The 18,023-nt window shown below is 43.5% G+C and overlaps 1 protein-coding gene across 4 annotated transcripts in view; it reads left to right on the top strand.

Annotated features, from left to right (window-relative positions):
* The window catches only part of LIMA1 (LIM domain and actin binding 1), a 1,567,671-nt gene that overhangs the window by 1,449,748 nt on the left and 99,900 nt on the right, over nucleotides 1-18,023 (top strand). For all 4 annotated transcript variants that reach the window (XM_044083484.1, XM_044083485.1, XM_044083482.1 and 1 more), the window contains one exon: nucleotides 1,916-1,973. In XM_044083484.1, coding sequence (XP_043939419.1) covers nucleotides 1,916-1,973 — 58 coding nt within the window. The remainder of the gene's footprint in view (nucleotides 1-1,915; nucleotides 1,974-18,023) is intronic.

The following is an 18,023-nucleotide window of genomic DNA, read 5'->3' on the forward strand; positions in this document are numbered from 1 at the left end:
TACAATGCAGGTATACACAAGCCCGATAGGTTCTCATTGTGTCTCTCACTCACACACAAACACACGAAAAGATTGTTGCTATCCTTTTTTTAACCAGGTAGAACCCACTGGACACAGATGCCTGTTTTGTAGGTAACTTGGGCACTTTGATCTGTTTAGGTGAGTTCCTTATAATATTTAAATGCATGCTGAAGGAATTAAACTCTGGCCTGTAAGGTTGCATCTAATTCACAGCAGCACTTTTCTTAGTTTGATAACCAAAAAATGATTGTGATTAATGTATTAAATTTTCCTTCTGATTGCTGCAGTCTAGAAATTACTTACTGAGTTTATACTCATGTTTTCTATGTTATATCAGATATCATGACGTGATGTCACTAGGATTAAGTTTGTAACTAGCCATGTTATAGGTCAAACAAGTTAACCGTGACTGACTTGCTATTACATATGTCTATAAAGTGGTAGCAGTCATAAGTGCAGCTGTGCGGTGGGGGGTGAGGTTTGCACAAGGTTTTAAGGGGCATATTCAGGAGATGCTGTTTGATTGGTACTGCATTACCAAATTTAATTTTCAAACACAAATGAATGTTGATACTGCTTTTACTCGGGGTACAGGGACTTAAGGTCCTTCAGCACTTTTGTTTTTTCCTACTCCTCAAATTAGAAGTTGGCTGGAAGAATGCATATGAATCACATGAACCTGGCTGCTTAGGTGAGCAATGGAGCTTTTTTTTTTTAGACTTGAGGGGTACCAGACCATACCTCTCAACTGTTAGATTTTCACAGAATGTCTCGATTTTTCCTCATTTTTTTTCCGTTCCTCATAAAATTTGCAGTTTTCAGGCAAACCTTGGAACTGAAGTCACTAAATGACAGACATTTGAGTGTCAAACGTCATATCCCTCTAAACACGCATGCTAAACCAAATCCTATTATTGTAGCAGCTTTCTAAGAGTGTAAGAGCAATATATAAAATTTGTCCCTATTTTTGAGCCTTTGTCCCAAAATTATTTTAGGCTTTTCCCAGAGTTCTTGTGCTAAGAGGTTGAGAGGTATGTGCCAGACTAAGGAAATGCAGCAGGCACTTGATGAGACGCCTACGGCTATGGTAGCAGCATTAGAGTAATAACAATGGCCTTGTCTCTTCTCTACTACAAGATAAGCGTAAGAACCAATTTGCTTGCTAAATAGGTCTGTATAAGCACACTATACAAATATTTCCTATATTTTATGGTATACAGTTTTTGTTTTCTTTTTTTTTTTTTCTTTTGCTGCCCAATTCTACTTTTTGTCTTACTGCAGTCCCAGCACCATCAGTGTGTTTGGAAACATCATGGTGCAAAACCTCCACAAGAGGCACTGTTTGCATGTTTCTCTGATGTTCTTTTCTGAAATGCTCTTTCCAGCTCAACTGAAACACTCAATAGATCCACAGGCTGCTACATTTATTTATATAATATCACAATAGATTCACAAATTTTAATATTCTAATGCCCATCCTTCTTTGAGGCATTGCTATAACACAGTATGCTATAGTAAGAAGCATGGCTTTCACTTATATTTCCTTGCAGAACACTGGGGTTGTTTGTTACCTTTTGATTTGAAGTACTGATACAGTTTTTGTAGAAATGACGCCAGTTCCTTCTGCTTGCAGTTGTTCCATACATTTGATCATTGTGACCCTTAGAACGATTTATAAGCTGGAAGAACAGTAGAAATTTAACCAAAGGTTGGAAATAGGTATTCTGTATGATGCTCCTACTTGGACATTTTGCAAGTAGTCATTTTTAGTTTTGGAGGTGTAGTTTACCAACTCCTAGCATTTTAGGTTTCTTTTCAGCACTTTTAAATGTTGTTTGCCCTTCAGAAATTTAAAACTGCAATAAATGCCATTCCATTTCATTTCATTCTTTAGGCTGCCATTACAGACAGCATACATCACTTTGTGACAAGTCCATCTGCAAGCACTACAGGTAAGTCTTCTGTTGCTTGTTTTGAATAAATTATTTTTTATTTAATTTACTCAAAGGATTTTTTTTGCATGTGTTATGTTAATATTTTCCCTTGTACAAGAGCACAATGATGTATAGGGCGGTTAAGCAGTCCATGTTTCTGCATCTTCATACATAAATGTTCAGCCACGTGACACTAATATATGATTCCATAATTCCTCGCTTCCATTCAGTGATGCCTAGCTTCCCGAAATTGGGGAAAGCATTTCATCTCCACCAGTGGTGAGTTCTTTGGTTAGGGTGCCAACTCCTACCTTCTGAGGCACTGGCATGTCCTCCTTTAACATGCCAACCCTATAAATCCAAGGCTCTTGAATGAACTGAGATAACTGTCGCAGCAGGTAGTTTTAATATGTTTCATTCAATTTAAATGCAGTAGGTTTTTACACCAGAAATTTCCATCACCATTACCTGCAGTGAATGAATGTTTTTTGTAATAATTTGTGAACAGGCTACAAGTTTTAAAGTTCAGAATTTGCCTTGCTTCCTCCCCTGAAAGTTACTCTGCTTACCTCATTTGCTGTGTTACTACCTGCCCTGGTAACCTGATTTATCCATTTATGTGCCTGTCCCACTCTTTTTGGGGGACTTTGCCTGTTGACATTTCAGTTCTTAATCTAGTGGTAATTGTGAAAATGCGCCTAGCCACCACAGATTGAGGAGAAAAATGGATTTGCACATTTTTGAATTACTAGGATGTTATGTGAGATCTCTCACTTTTTTATGGGCACGGTGATCATACATAGTTACCATGTTAATGTTGCCTGTGTGGAAGCCCAAAGCACTCTGGGTAAAGCAATGCTATACCTTCTAAGATAGTTAACTTTATCTGTTTACATTGTATGTCTTAAGTTATGTAAACTGCCTTTAATCACAGATTATTAATTCTTCATGTTTGTTAAATTATCCATGCAAAAATGCTATCAGCCATGTTGCTTTATCCATAACTGGAGAGTGATGAGACTAATGGTGAATATTGCTTAAAATGAGATTTCTTGCCTCTTAGGCAAGTCCACTGTGTGTACTAGCATCTCTTCTTGTAGTTCTGCTTCACTGAAGAGATTCAGTAGCGATGCATAGCCCAGTATATTGCACATATATACTTTCACATACATGTTAAATATCTATGTAGTCCACCAATGGAGTTTTCTGTGAAGTGGTGTGTTTATTTTTTAAATAATGGGAAAGGTTTCTTCAGCCAGACATCTATTCTTCCTACTGATTGAATTGTCTCTTCTCCGAAAATGCCCTCTCGTTGGTCTGTTGCCGTCTGTTTTTGACTGAAGTCCTAGTATTTCTCTTAACTTTGCCATCAACAGTCCTGATCTGTGAAAGTTTTTAATCTTGTAGGCAAGAACATATCCTATACATAGCAGAGTATTATATAAATCTAAGATATCCTCCTATTCCAGTGTTGCAGTATTCACTAGAGGGTTTAACCTTCTTCCCATCAGCTTGTTTGGCCAGGTTTCCAAAGCTTTTCCAGTCCTTGATGGTGCGTCGGACATCTGACGTGTTGGCAGGTACATGGGCCATAAATGTGATGTCTGCGTGCACCAGTCCTCAGAACTTTTCAGCCGCCAGCCATACGCCAAGTGTTCCTGCTACTTGCGGATGTTGGATCAGTTTTGCATTAAGATAAGTACCCCATTGGGGATTTTCTTCAGTCCTTTTTGTATTACTATAGTCTGTTAATGTCCTGTAAGAGTAAGTGCAACTGTGGTCATCAGATTCCGCACAAAGACACCCACGAGTAGTATCTCTTTTGTTTGGGTAGGGATCACTATTATAAAAACTGTGCCATTTGTAAGTCATTCGTCCCTAAGACACTTCATCACTGACTTCAGGCCCTTGATTTGTACCTTGAAAACCAAAGCCTTAGACAGTTCACTCTCAGTATGGAAGCTGCTTCTGATACCCCATCCGAACTACCCAGGAAGAGGGCCAAGCCCACATGGCCATCTACTTCCACCACACCTCCCTCCGCCGATTCTCAGCCTGTAGCCACCGTTAGTTTGGCCAAGGAACCAGCGGCCGCCACATCAGATAAAGTGGGTACCTATCAGGAGGCCACAGAATCCAGAGCGGACGACACGTCCAGTGAGGATATCCCGGCACCTGATTCAGACGCCAGCAGGGAACCAGTTTCTGGGATGGGCACTTCAGAGCAGGCCTTAGCCGCTCCTTCTGTGACTACCAGGCCAACCACCATCCAGACACCAGTTAGGCCTACCAAGAGAAAACAGAAGACGAGGCATATCGCTTCAACCCCAGAGGCCTTGCCAGACTAGCAGGCCTTCAGCCAGAGCCTCTACAATGCCTTCCTGGCCCTTAGGCCCACAGCAGACCTCCCTCAGGCTGCTCCACCTCTTAGTCCCAGGCCACTCCAGGTAAGCCAACCTGCAGAAGAAGAAATGCCCGACTCTTCAGAGGACTCCTTGTACTACTCTTCACAAATTTCTTCTCCTCTGGGGTATGGATCCCCAGAAGAAATCTCTGCTGAACCGGACTCCAATGTGGAAGACCTTAATTTTGGGGACACAGTCAATCTTATGAGAGAACATTTTAAATGGGATTGCTCAGACATGTCTGAGGCCCAGAAAAGATTCTATGACCTGACCAGATGGAATCTGCTAACCCGGCTCCTATTCCTCCTGTCCAGCCTGCCTTCCTGGATGCTTTTGCTGCAGCATGCATCAACCCAGATTCCCTGCCAACTGCCCCTGGAAGGACTGACTGGTTGCATAGGGTACCTGATGCAGAAAAATTTATTTTCAAATGCCCACCAGCTGACCCAGCAACTATTTCTATTGCTACTGGTAGGGCTACCAAACTTCTCTCTGCTACCACTGTCCTGCCTGAAGATAAAGACAGCAAGGCCATGGAAAGGTGGGGAAAGAAGATGTACACTTCTGCCACCCTAGCCTTTAGGGCTACAAATTACCAGTCACATATGGCCAAATACTCATTAGCCTTACTGGACAAAGCTTCTAAGGAACTCTGTGAGATCCCTGGCTGCTCTGCAAAGGCATCCCTGTCTTCCTTGCTTGGGCTCATCTCCCAAGTCAATAAACATTCTCTAAGGTGTGCATATGATGCAGCTGACGCCTCTGCCAGGTCAGCTGCATCTGCCTTTGTATTGAGGAGAATACTCCTGGCTGCATCTACGGTCCCTACCAGATGACTTTAAGGCCATACTGTTGGAAGCTCCTTTGGATCACACTGCCCTTTTTGGCTCCAAGTTAGCTAATCTCTTTAAGTCACTCCAGCAAAAAGGGAAAGAGCTCCAAGATTTGAAGATCTACTTGTCTCCCCAATCGCAAAATTTTAGAGGAACTATCAGGCCAAGATACAGTTTATAAAAAAAGTCTTCAAGGCCCCCTGCCCCCTCCAGGTATAGAAGACACACATGAGACAAGCTACTCAGCCTAAGACTACTCAGGCCACTGCCCAGAGACCCCTCTTTCCAGAAAGGGCAGGCTGCATCAGACTGCCTGCCCCCCCCTCCTTCCACCATACCTCTATCCTTCCATCTCTCTCATTGCCTCTCTACATGGACCCTAGTGACAGCCGACAAATGGGTTTTGTCTAGCCTGAAGGAGGGTTACTTCCTGTCTTAGATGTCTCCTCCTCAAGACTCCCTATACCTCTGCCCCCCCCCCCAGTGGTCCCTCCTTCTCGAGGTCCTAAACAACGTGTTGCTCCAAGGGACCATAGAACTCGTCCCCCCCTCTGCTCGAGGGAAAGGCTTCTATTCCAGAATTTTTCTGGTGCCCAGGAAGGAAGGACCGTGGAGACATGTCTTAGACCTTTCCCATCTCAACCCTTTCCTGAAGGTCCCCTCCATCAGGATAACACTACCCATTCTGTTTCCCCTCATCCTTCCCCAGGCCTTAATGGTGACTCTAGACATCGAGGAGGCCTATCTGCATATTCCCATAAAACCATCCTCCAGAAAATTCCTCAGATTCAAAGCAGGCTCCTCTCATTTTCAGTTGTGTGCCTTGCCCTTTGGACTCTCCACTGCACCAAGAGTATTTACAAAATGCCTAGCCCCAGTCATCGCCTACTGCAGGACAAAGGGGTATGCAGATTTTCCCATACATAGATGACCTGCTGATTCAAGCAGCAGACAGACAAACCCTCCTTGCACAAACAAAGGACCTCCTGCCCCTGCTGCAGTCTCTAGGGTTCCTCATAAACTTCCCCAAATCAAAACTAAATCTTACACAAGATATCATCTTCCTAGGATGGATAATCATAACAGACCTCAGGATGGCCTTTCTACCTCAGCAAAAAGAGCATTCCCTGACCCAACACCTTCAGTCTGCCCTCCTTTCACCCATTCTGACTGCGAAGGAATTCCTCAGACTTCTTAACCACATGGCAGCCACTATTCCAATGCTACCACTGGCAAGGTTACACATGAGGAAAATGCAATGGTATCTTTGCTCGGTATGGACCCAGCACTCACAATCTCTTAGAGTTCAAGATCCCACTCTTCCTCTGCCTCCACCAAGAGCTGAAGTGGTAGCTGGCCCAGGATGCCCAAAACTCAGGCCTCCCCCTACAATTTTGCTCCCCTTCTCAGATCATACACACAGACACTTCAGGTCTGGGGGGCAACGTTGGGCACAAAGTGCAAGGTTTGTGAACAGACAAACACAAACAGTGGCACATCAACATCAAGGAAATGTCAGCCATACTTCTTGGCCTGCAGGCCTTCCAACCTTTCCTCAGACAGGGGATACTGAAGATCTTCATAGCACCACAGTGATGTGGTACCCGAACAAGCAAGGGGGGATGAAGTCCTACCTCCTCTGCATGTCAGCCCTACAGGTATGGGATATGGCTGTCTCCCAGGTGATCTCCCTCCAGGCAGCCTACATCCCATCCCAACACAATTGTCAGGCATACTCCTTAAGCAGAACCTCCTCAGACGGTCACGAATGTATGCTGTCAAGGGATGTATTCCTAGATCTGATCCACAGGTGAGGTATTCCACAGATGGATCTGTTTGCCTTCTCCACAAACAGGCAACTCCAGAACTCACAATCCGAAGGTTCTGTAGACAGATGCATTCTTAATGCCTTGGAAGGGGAGATTCCTGTACACCTTCCCCCATTCCCTCTGATTCAGAGAGTCCTACTGAAAATTCAGCAGGACTCACCAAAAATCTTGTTGGTGACCTCCTATTGGCCAAGGCAGCACTGGTTCCCCCTACTACTTCGTCTATCCAAGGGCAATCACCACAAGTTATCCCCTTCAGTCGATCTACTCACACAACACCAGGGGACACGCATTCACCCACAGTGGAGATCCTTGCACCTCTCCTTGTGGCTGATTTCCCTTCAGACACCTGTACAACGAGGATGTGCTCTCAGTCCTGCAGGAAACCAAATACTAGGAAATCTTACCTCTCTAAGTGGAGAAGGTTTTCTATCTGGTGTCACAAAAGACAGATGGAGCTGCTGGACAGCGACGTGCCTCTAATTCTGTCTAACCTGTGTAAACTGCTAAAACAGGCTTACTTACTCTTCCTTAAAAGCACTCCCTAGATGTACACAGGCAACGTCATTTCTACTTGCATAAGACCAAGCCTATACACAAATCAGACCAGCTGTTTGTTTTCTTCCACCCCAGGACTCTGGGGAAAGCTGTGGGGAAACAAACCATTTCTTCTTGGGTTGCTTGGGCCATCTCCTTTTGTTACTCACACCATGGAAAGACACTAATGGGCAACATCAGAGCCCATTCCACAATAGCTCTGCCAAAAGCTGTTCCTTTAAACTATAGGTCTGCACTGTTACAACGATGAGTCTAGAGAAACAGACTTTCTATCTGTCTGCTGAGTAAATTCTGCTCTGTCTTATTTAATGAAATCCTGCTGGGTACCAGTCCACCTTCCAAACTGTTCCACCATGTAGGCAAGACAAATCCTTTCATTCAAGTCTTTATGGGATGTTGGAAAAATGCAAATTCTGATGTCAGTCAACATCTTCAATCTGTAGGAGTTTTTCTTTTATTTCTTCTTTGGCTGCTTCCAATTCAGCCAGTTCTAATGTGTGTTCAACCCCCTTTTAGCGAGCTTCTTGATATCATTGGACTGCCCCAATAGAGACACTTCTATTTCTTCAATTTTCTGATCTGTTTTCTTGTCATAGTCTTGAAAGAACTCATTCATTTTAACTAGTTAATGTACATTTTGTCCAACTTGTGTTGAATATCTTGCCGTTTTTGTTCTTTTTTCTTGGGATCTGTTTCCCCCAACAAGCCTTAAGGATTATTGTTCTTGTCCATGTGTTGCCCTGAGGGTTAATTCACAATAAAAATCTTTGGAAAAAATTCTGTAAATCTTTCCATTTCCTTTTGTCATCAAGTCCTCTTGTTTTGAATTGACTATTAACTGGCCATGTACTATGGAAAAATATACTTGCTTGTTGTATTTTAAGTAGTCTGTTGTGCTGAGAGAGGGAAAAAGCACATCTTAACTGCATGACACCATCACCAGAAGTAATTTCTGTTATTGTTTCTTCTTTAAGTGTCAAAATACAGTGAAGAGTTATAGATGTGGCCACTGTACTTAGATCTGCTACAAGTATATGTTAACTGCTTATGAACTTCTGAAGCAGTTGATTCTGGGTACATTACAGATGCTGAGATGATTACACTTGTCAAAAAAAAAAATCAAAGTTTGAAGTTAGACTTCCATCAGTAACTTGTAGATAGACGACTTCTAAACTAAAAGAACATTTGCAATCACCACATGTTAATTATTCGGCCTAGAGATTCACGTATATAGTGCTAACAAGTCAACAGTGAAAGAAGTGAAAGCAAACTTAAACATCAGTAAATAGCCATGTGTTTACCAGCCTGATGGTACAGAGGCAGGGCATCCATCTGCACTATGGTAACTCTTTATTTGGGAATAGAGGCATGCTGCCAGTAGTGTTAGATGGGGAGGGGATATAATGACAGGGCTGATGGCCAGTTCCCCTGTACCAGGGAGGATTAGTCAAAATATAATTCCTGGGCAACCTCTGATGGAGACCAGGAGTCTAGCAGAGCATCTCAAGTTCAGCAATGAGGTGAGGGTGGCCCATGACATTCTAATGTCAATGCACTAGCAGCCTTCACAACTAGGGTAACTCACCAGCCACCACATGGATAACAGCTTTCAGGCTCTGTACTTGTCACTCCCCATTGGATCTCACACCTTGTGTCTAATAATATGAGAATCGTTGAAGTCAATTTCCTGAGGAGTAAGTGGGCCTACACTGTAACAGGGCCACATCCAGGGCACATGACAAAGAGCGATTTGGGGTTTTATGGGCAGATGAGCAAGGAAGCCAAGTGTAACTGTGCAGGATCAGTGGTGGTCACACTGGGAGTTAAGCATGTTCATTTTTTTTATTTTGTAATTAAAATTGTCTGCTTAGTTTAAGCATAGTGGTGACTAAAGTGACCATAGAGCATACTTGTAAAACATTACTATGCTTAAATATTGTAGGTTCATAGGTGTGTACTTAGCTAACAACCACAAGGGCTATTTGAAGCCTAGCCATGTATCCCAAATCTCTTCTGATATCCTTGATAAGTGTAAGTACGGATTTGGGAGATGAACCATTTACAGGTTACCTGTATCCTTTAGAGACATAGGTGCCAAACCAGGGATGAATTTCTGATTTCCCATCTAATTGTCCAAGTTGCACTTGAAGTGGGTTAAGGAGGAACTCTGCTTCACATGGATGGGGAGTCTGTTGCATAGATGCGGTAGCCTCTGGGATACATACCTATCTCTCCAGCAGGACCTGTTTATATCACAGGCAAGGTTTAAGTGTTTAGAACAGGTAATTCTGGTGCTGTTTGTTTTGTAGATATGCAGGAGGTCCATCAGAGTGGGGTCTGACAATGCCCTGTATGCCAGGCATAGATTTCCCCCAAAAGCCTGTAGGAGATAGAATACAGGGATAGGGCCTTGAGGCGGTCTGCATAGGACATTTTATTTATGCCCTGCATTCTTTTAGTGAGGAACCTCTGTAGATATTCCAATTGTTGGATATGCCTAGTTAGGTACATACCAAAGGGGGCATTGTACTCAATGATAGGTCTGATGAATGCTGAATACAGTTTGACGACTTCTTGGACTTAGATGCCATACCTTTGTTTATAAGTTGTGCAATATAGAATGATTTCCTCACCACTGTAGACACGTGATGGTCAAAGGCTAAATTACTATCTATGTGTGTCCCTACATCCCTGACTGCTGGGTCAACTCTAAGGGATGTGTTGTCACTGTGATAGTTACCAGGAATGGATGACTTCCCAAAGGATACTGTTATGCATTTCTTGGCATTTAGTTTTAGTCCATGGCTCAGACACAAGTTGCTTCTGTGTTAGCACCTCCTGGATAACCTTTGTGTCAGTGTGAGATTCAATGACCGGTCCTAATTTGCAATCATCTGCACATTTAGTCAGCCAGAGATCACTGACATTGGCCTTGACTTCTAAGAAGTAAATGCCAAAAAAGAGCGCTCCAAGGACTGATCTCTGAGGGACTCCACTTGTGACTGGCCTCTTTGTAGAGGTGGACTCCCCAACTCTAACTTCCTGTGTCCTGTGAGTCAGTTTGGTATCCACCAGGTGACATGCGGGATTGTACCTAACCTCTTGAGTTTGTCAACAATGCCTGAGTGGAGTATTGTCAAATGCTTTGGCCAGGTCAAGGTAGGCAGTGTGAACAATTTTGCCCTCATCCATTGCTTTGGTGACCTTCTCAAAGAAGTCCGCCAGGTTGAGGAGGCATGATCTGCCTTTGACGAAACCAAGCTGGGTTGGGTTCAGTGTCTGGAGGTTTATATATCTCTGTTGATCATCTCCATGATAATTCTTTCCATGGCTTTACATATAAGACTAGTGAGAATTATGAGTCTGTAGTTTCCAGGGTATGTAGATGGCCCACCTTTGTGTACAGAGATGATGTTTGCCTTTCTCCATTCATGAGGAACAAAACCTGTGTGGAGCCTACAGTTAAATAGTAATTCCAGAGACCCTGATGGGTCATGTTTCATGCTATTTAAAATGCATCCTGGGATATTGTCTGGACCCATTGATGCAGTGTTCATGGTGTTAGAGAGAGCATTAAGTACCTATTCCCTAGTGATAGTAGGAGGAGTTATATTTGATGATGTTTCCTCAGAGAAGGTTGGGGGGGGGGGTAAAGTTGGAGGTTAATTTATCAGCTAGGAGATTTGCTACATCTTTTGGCTCAGTATAGGTGGCTCCATTTGCAATGAGCTCTGCACACAATTGTGCATTGCCTTTGAGGTTGTGGACATAGCTAAAGAGTGCTTTGTGGTTGTCCTCGGCCTGGGAGGCCAACCATACCTCAAATTTGGCTTTGGTAGACTATATCTGTCCTCTGAGTTGTTTGTTTAGTTTGATGAGAGTGTTTTTATCCTGCCCGGGTGCTGCACCTCCTAATTTTTGCCATGATTTTCTTCCTCCTGATGATGTTCATGTTTCACTGTTGCAGTCATTACATTTGGGTAATCTGCTGGCAGGTTGCCCTCAGTTGGCCTGATTAACAATGTCTTGGGTCCTGCGTCGGTTGCTGTCCCTTCTTCCATGACGTCAGGTCGTCAGGGATATAAAACATGCAGCTAATGCCATTACATCAGTCTTTCTTGTCGTGCGGTGCCCAAAGCAGAAGCAGTTCGCAAGTGCCGGTCGGCTGACTCTGGAAATTTTTGTTTGAGTTTCAGAACCGAAGTCTTCAACTTAAAGCTAAGTACTCCATTGGGGAAACTTCTTCTTGCTCCTTACCGATGTCAGTAAAAGTTAATAATTGCATTACTTGGGGAAAGCAAATACCTCATAAAGATTTTCATTCATACTGTATTCCTTGCTTAGGCCCTGACCACGACGTACCTTGCTGTCAGTTTTGTGCTTTATTTAATCAGCGCACTATCCATCGTTGGTATATTTTTGCCTCTAAATATTTTGGTTCTTGGTTTAATTATCCAGAAATGTTGGTTAGCCATCCAACTACCAGGATTCCGAAAAAACGCAAAGATAAAGACAGAGACAGGCCGTCGAGGTCCAAAACTGCCGACGATGCTTCTCCTAAGCCTGTCGCCAGTTCCGCCGGTACTCCAGTGAGGTGCTTTTGCAGCCCCTGATACCCACTACTTCTGATTCGCAGGTCTCTACTGAGACCCTTTCAGAGTCAGGTATGCTGCGAGATACTTCAACTGTGGAACCCGTGGATGTCTCTACCTTGGATGGGTCCGGAGCTGCTGTGCAGGCACCGGCTTCTGAGGGTGTATTCAGACCTACAGACTTGCATATTAAAATGACACCTCCTTCATTACTAAGGCCTAAATCTCGATCCATGTCTAAACAAATGACGCCCCAGGCCACATGCTCAGGCCTCTATACCTAAAAAAATAAATGATAAAAATGGCTGAAGATCTAATAACTCTAATCAGGGGTAGTCAACCCCCACCCTCTAAGAGATCTAGAGTTCAGCTTGATTATGTATCTTCTGATCAGGATTCTGTTTCTTCTGACTCTTCTGATGACCTGGATTTGTCCATACCTACTTATGTGGATTCTGATGCAGAGGATTCCATTCCCTCTGCTTCCCTTCCTGATGATTTTTCTTTTGGGGAATCTTTACATACTTTAAGGGAGCATTTCCACTGGGAAAGCCAGGAATTTTCTGATTCAAAAAAGAGGCTTTGGGATTTCCTTCTTCTACCTCAGCATAGGCCTTTGGCTATACCTCCTGTACTAGACATTGATGATGATGATTTCTCGGAATCCAGTTTGGCCCCTGATTCCCTGCCTCATGCTCCTAGTAAACCTGACAGATACTACAAAGTTCCTGAGTCCCACAAGTTTCTTTTCAAAAATCCTGCCTTTCTATGAGGGCTTTAAATTGTCAATTTCATATGATTCAGTACCAAGAGTATTTGTTTAGATGAATTGCATAAAAAACTGTCTCACCTGAACCCCTAGATGCCAAATCACTTCAGTTTGGTACATAACTCTCAACACAACAGCAGCCATTTCATTTCTTGCAGAGTGGTGGGTATGATGCATTGGAAGCAAGCTATGGTCAGTGCAGTCATAAAGGCATGCCAGACCTACCACCAAATCAAAGGGCAGAGGCTTTCCAAAAAAATCTCCAACAATGCAAAATGAAAGCTATAAAAAAGGTTCTCAGAACATCCAGACTTTTCCTGTTCCAAGAAAAAGAAAAGCAATGGAGCTATATTCGACTTGTCACACTGAATACTTATCTCATTGTGCCATTCAATATACCCATATCTGGACGACTGCCTTATACAAGCAGACAGCCCAATGAATTTTGTGAAAAACACTTGATATGCCATCCACCTACTTCAGGCCTTGGGATATACAGTCACATTAGCAAGGCTACATATGAGGAAACTACAATGGTACCTAAGGAGTTTATGACTCTCAGCACAGTCACAGCTTTTTAAAAACTTACTTACCCCATCCCCACAAAGGGAATTTCGGTCTGCCCTTCAGCAAACCAATAGCCAGCCAAACCATTACAACAACAGCTAGACTTACGCGGTTGGGGAGCACACGGAGGAAGGTGGTGCATCCAAGGACTATGGTCAAAAAAAGAAGCACGCATAATGCAAAAAAAAGGAAATGCTGGCTTCTACATCAAGGCCACCTGCTAATAAGGACACAGAACACCACAGTTATGTGGTACACAAAAAACAGCAAGGAGGCACCCATTCCTACCTCTTTGCAGACTGGCAATGAATCTATGGGAAACCTTCCTTGGCACTAGCAATCCCAATTTGTGCCCCAATTTGTGACAATGGAGGACACAATATACTGGCGCAGTTTAGCTGGAGAGCTCTAACAGTGTATGCATTCCCACCTCTTCCATTAATGACCAAGGTCTTGAAGATCATCAGGAGAGAGCCAGCCAAGATTGATTCTGATATACTGGGCCAAGAGCACACTGGTACTCCTTTACTCAAAGGCATGTCAGATGCATGAAACCATGGCCTCTTCCACAATGGCCACTTCTCTGACACACACAATTACAAAACTCTGCATTCCAACACCAAAACATTGCAACTACCAGGATAAGCTATCCAAGAGAGAAGGATATCATCATGGAAGCTCTCGCAGGCCCTTCACAAAGGCATACTCAACAAAATGGAAAATTTTTTTTCACACACACTAAAAGGGGCCTCTCCAAGGAAAACCACAGTCACTGCCTTGGGGACCTTACTGTTGGAAAAAAACTAAACACTCCCTCCTTTGAAGCAGCAGCATCTGCAGAGTACCAGTTCCTGTCTTGAAGACTGAAGACTGCTCTGGCCATAACCTCAGCAAGTAGAGCAGTTACAGGCAGGCCCTCACAGCAGTACAGCCATTCCCATTTTTTCACAGAGACAGAGAAGAATTGAGAACCAATTTTATTTTTTAAAGGGTATCAGGGGTCTCATTTCATTACCTACTTATTCACCTGTCCTATTTCTTTCCCAAATCCACAAAATCCAAAAAAAAGTCTGACACACCCCTGGACACATTCACAGACAGCGTTACTACTACTACTACAGAAAAAAAAGTTACAGAAAAAACTGACCTGCTGTTTGTAGCATGCTGTGGAGTGGCATGAAAAGGAAAACAGACAATTTCGTATTTCTTGGTACTTTTCCCTCTCATAGCCTAGGGGGGGTATATTATATGGTGTATTTTTTTGTTTATTTGCAGATCCAGAGACCATTTCTCAGGGACCCAAGGACATTAAGGCTTTTACTGCTAAAAATCCTATCCCTTCTGATAGAGACTCCAGGGTGCTGGATAGATGGGGTAAAAAGGTTTATACTTCTGCAACCTTGGCAATCAGAGCTTTAAACTGACAATTTCATATGTTAAAATATCAGCAACATGTTATTGTACTGCTTAAACAGAAAATGATGTTGATTCCCGACTATGTGGAAAATAAAGATTTACAAAACTTAATGCATTCTGCTGAACAAGTTGGAAAACATACTTTGCAATGTGGTTTTGATTCTTTAGAGGCCTCTTGCAGGGCTGCTGTTACTGGGTCTGTGCTTAGAAGGCATGCTTGGCTTAAGGAGGAACCTTTGCCTGATTATGTTAAAGCTAAATTGTTGGATGCACCTTTAAATCAGGACCGCATGTTTGGCAACAAAGCTGAAGAAGTTCTTAAAAAGATGGAAGATAAAGCTAAATATGTGCAAACTGTTAAAGATTTTTTACAAGTGCAACCTCCTAGATTTAGTAGGCACTGGCCTACTAAGAATTGGTCCTTTCCAGTCCCTTCCAGGTCTTCTCAAGCCAAACCCAGACACAGCAAAAACCCCAGGTTTCAGTCCCGGGGGACTCTCAGAACCAAGCAGTGGGGGGCCTCGACTTCCAAATCTGGAAATAACAAGACACCCCCCTATGGTAAACAGTGTCAATGACTTCCTTTTAACAGTACCAAACACTTGTCTTTTGACCACCCCTTTGGGGGGAAAGATTGCTCTTCATGCAAAGAACTGGGAACTTATAACCCAGGACAAATGGGTTTTAAATATAGTGTCCCAGGGATACAGATATCATTTCCACACGTTGCCAACACCAAATGGGTGGCCAGACCTGCCCCCCCAAATCAGTGGACAGAGGCTCAAAAACAAGTACTTTCCCTCTTAAGCATGGGGGCTATTCAGCTGGTACCAGAAGAGGAAAAGGGACAAGGTTTCTACTCCAGACTTTTTCTGGTACCCAAAAAAGACAAATCATGGCGACCAATCCTGGACCTGTCTACTCTAAACACCTTTCTGGAAATTCCAAAATTCAAGATGCTAACTCTTCATCAGTTACTTCCTATGCTAGGCAAAGATGCCTGGTTGGCAACACTAGATTTAAAAGGTCTTGCAGAAGATACCTACTCTTCAAAGCAGGCTGCACGCATTATCAGTTCTCTGCACTACCCTTTGGCTTGTCTACTGTGCCCAAGGTATTCACAAAGTGCCTGGCTCCAGTTATTGCATTTTGCAGGCAAAGAAGTATTCAAATATACCCATACCTGGATGATTGTCTAATTCAGGCAGAAAGCCAGGGCATACTTTTAAATCATCTGGCATTTGTAAAAAGGGTTCTAACTTACCATAAACGAAAAGAAATCACAACTGGTACCCTGTCAACAAATTACATTCCTGGGAGCAAGCTTGAATACAACTTCCCAGAAGGCTTACCTTATGCCAGAAAAGCAAATTCATTTGGTAACATATTTCAAACAAGTGGCCACAAAAACCCTGCTATCTGCAAGACAGATACTGCAAGCCTTGGGGTTCATGGCCTCCTGCATTCTTCTAATTCCATATGCAAGACTGCATATGAGGAAACTACAGTGGTATCTAAAAAGCCTATGGAGTCAACATTCTCACGGCCTGGAAACAATGATTCCTATCATACCTTGTCTGCGCCTAGAGTTCTTCTGGTGTGCAAAGGCCTGCCACCATAAAAAGGGACTACCATTTACACTACCCCCTGCCACCCAAACCCTAACAACAGATGCATCAGACTATGCATGGGGGGCTCACCTGGCAGAGAAGTGCATTCAGGGCAGTTGGAGCCCAAGTCAGATGCAGCTACGTATCAATCAAAAAGAAATGTTAGCTGTACAGAATGCTCTGACAGCCTTCAAGGACTACATTCTTCCAGGACAACTAATGGTAAAGATGGACAACACCACAGTTGTGTGGTACATAAACAAGCAGGGGGGCACACATTCCTACCCCCTCTGCAGACTCGCCATGGCATTGTGGAATGCAGCCTTGAGCTACCAAGTGCACCTACAAGCTCAATTCCTGCCAGGAAAATTAAATACATTGGCAGATGGACTAAGCAGAAACCTCATGGACCCACACGAGTGAAAACTGGAACCAAGGGTTTTCAACATGTTGACAAGCGAATGGGGAAGCCCAGACATAGATCTACTTGCCTTACCCCAGAACCACCAGTTGGACAAGTTTTTCACAAGGACTCCCCATAAACAAGCCTGGAAAGTGGATGCTCTGTCCTTCAGCTGGAAAAACCTTTTAGTCTACGCCTTCCCCCCACTGCCTCTGCTCTTCAAAGTTCTACTAAAAGTCAAGCAGGACAAACCAAGGATGATCTTGATTGCTCCAGACTGGCCGCACCAACACTGGTACCCCCTCCTGCGCAGTGTGTCACAGTTATCTCCATGGCACCTGTCTCAGACCCCTTCCCTGCTGTCCCAGCAGTAGAACCAATTTCTGCACCCTCAGCTTCAAAAAGTGAACCTTGCAGCCTGGCTAATCACTTAAATTCACCCTTTTCATCCCTCAGCAAACCTGTGATGGATCTTAGAGGCAAGGAGACCTAGTACTTGAAAATCTTATGCTGACAAATGGAAAAGATTCTGTACCTGGAACCAATATCAAGGGATGAGCACAGCAGCACCCAATTTACCTCAGATTTTGCAATACTTAACTGAGATGCTTCACAAGGGCCTGTCCTTTTCCTCCATTAAAATCCACACCTCAGCCATTTCAACTCATTATAATGCAGAACCTCCCTCTTCTCTCATCCTCTGCTCAAGCAGTACCTCAGAGGGGAAAAAAACTTGAGACCACCCAGGAGAGCTCTAACCCCTGCCTGGGACCGTAACTTTGTATTGGAGAAACTCACTCTACCTCCTTTCAAGTCAGCTGCTACTGCAGACTTAAAATTTCTTTCTTGGAAAACAGCCTTCCTTTTAGCAATCACTTCAGCTAGAAAGATATCTGAATTACAGGCCCTTATGGCAGTGGACCCTTTCATCATCTTTCATGTGGACAGGGTGTCACTCAGGCCAATCCATCCTTCATGCCGAAGGTGGTATCCGGTGTGGCTCTTAATCAGTCCATTCATTTGCCAACATTCTTTCCCAATCCACAGAACAAAGGGGAGTGGGATTCTGCATTCCTTGGATGTGCA

The sequence above is a fragment of the Protopterus annectens genome, chromosome 9.part0 (assembly GCF_019279795.1).
Source record: "Protopterus annectens isolate FY-2018-M chromosome 9.part0, PAN1.0, whole genome shotgun sequence".
In the NCBI taxonomy this organism is placed as follows: Eukaryota; Metazoa; Chordata; order Ceratodontiformes; family Protopteridae; genus Protopterus; species Protopterus annectens.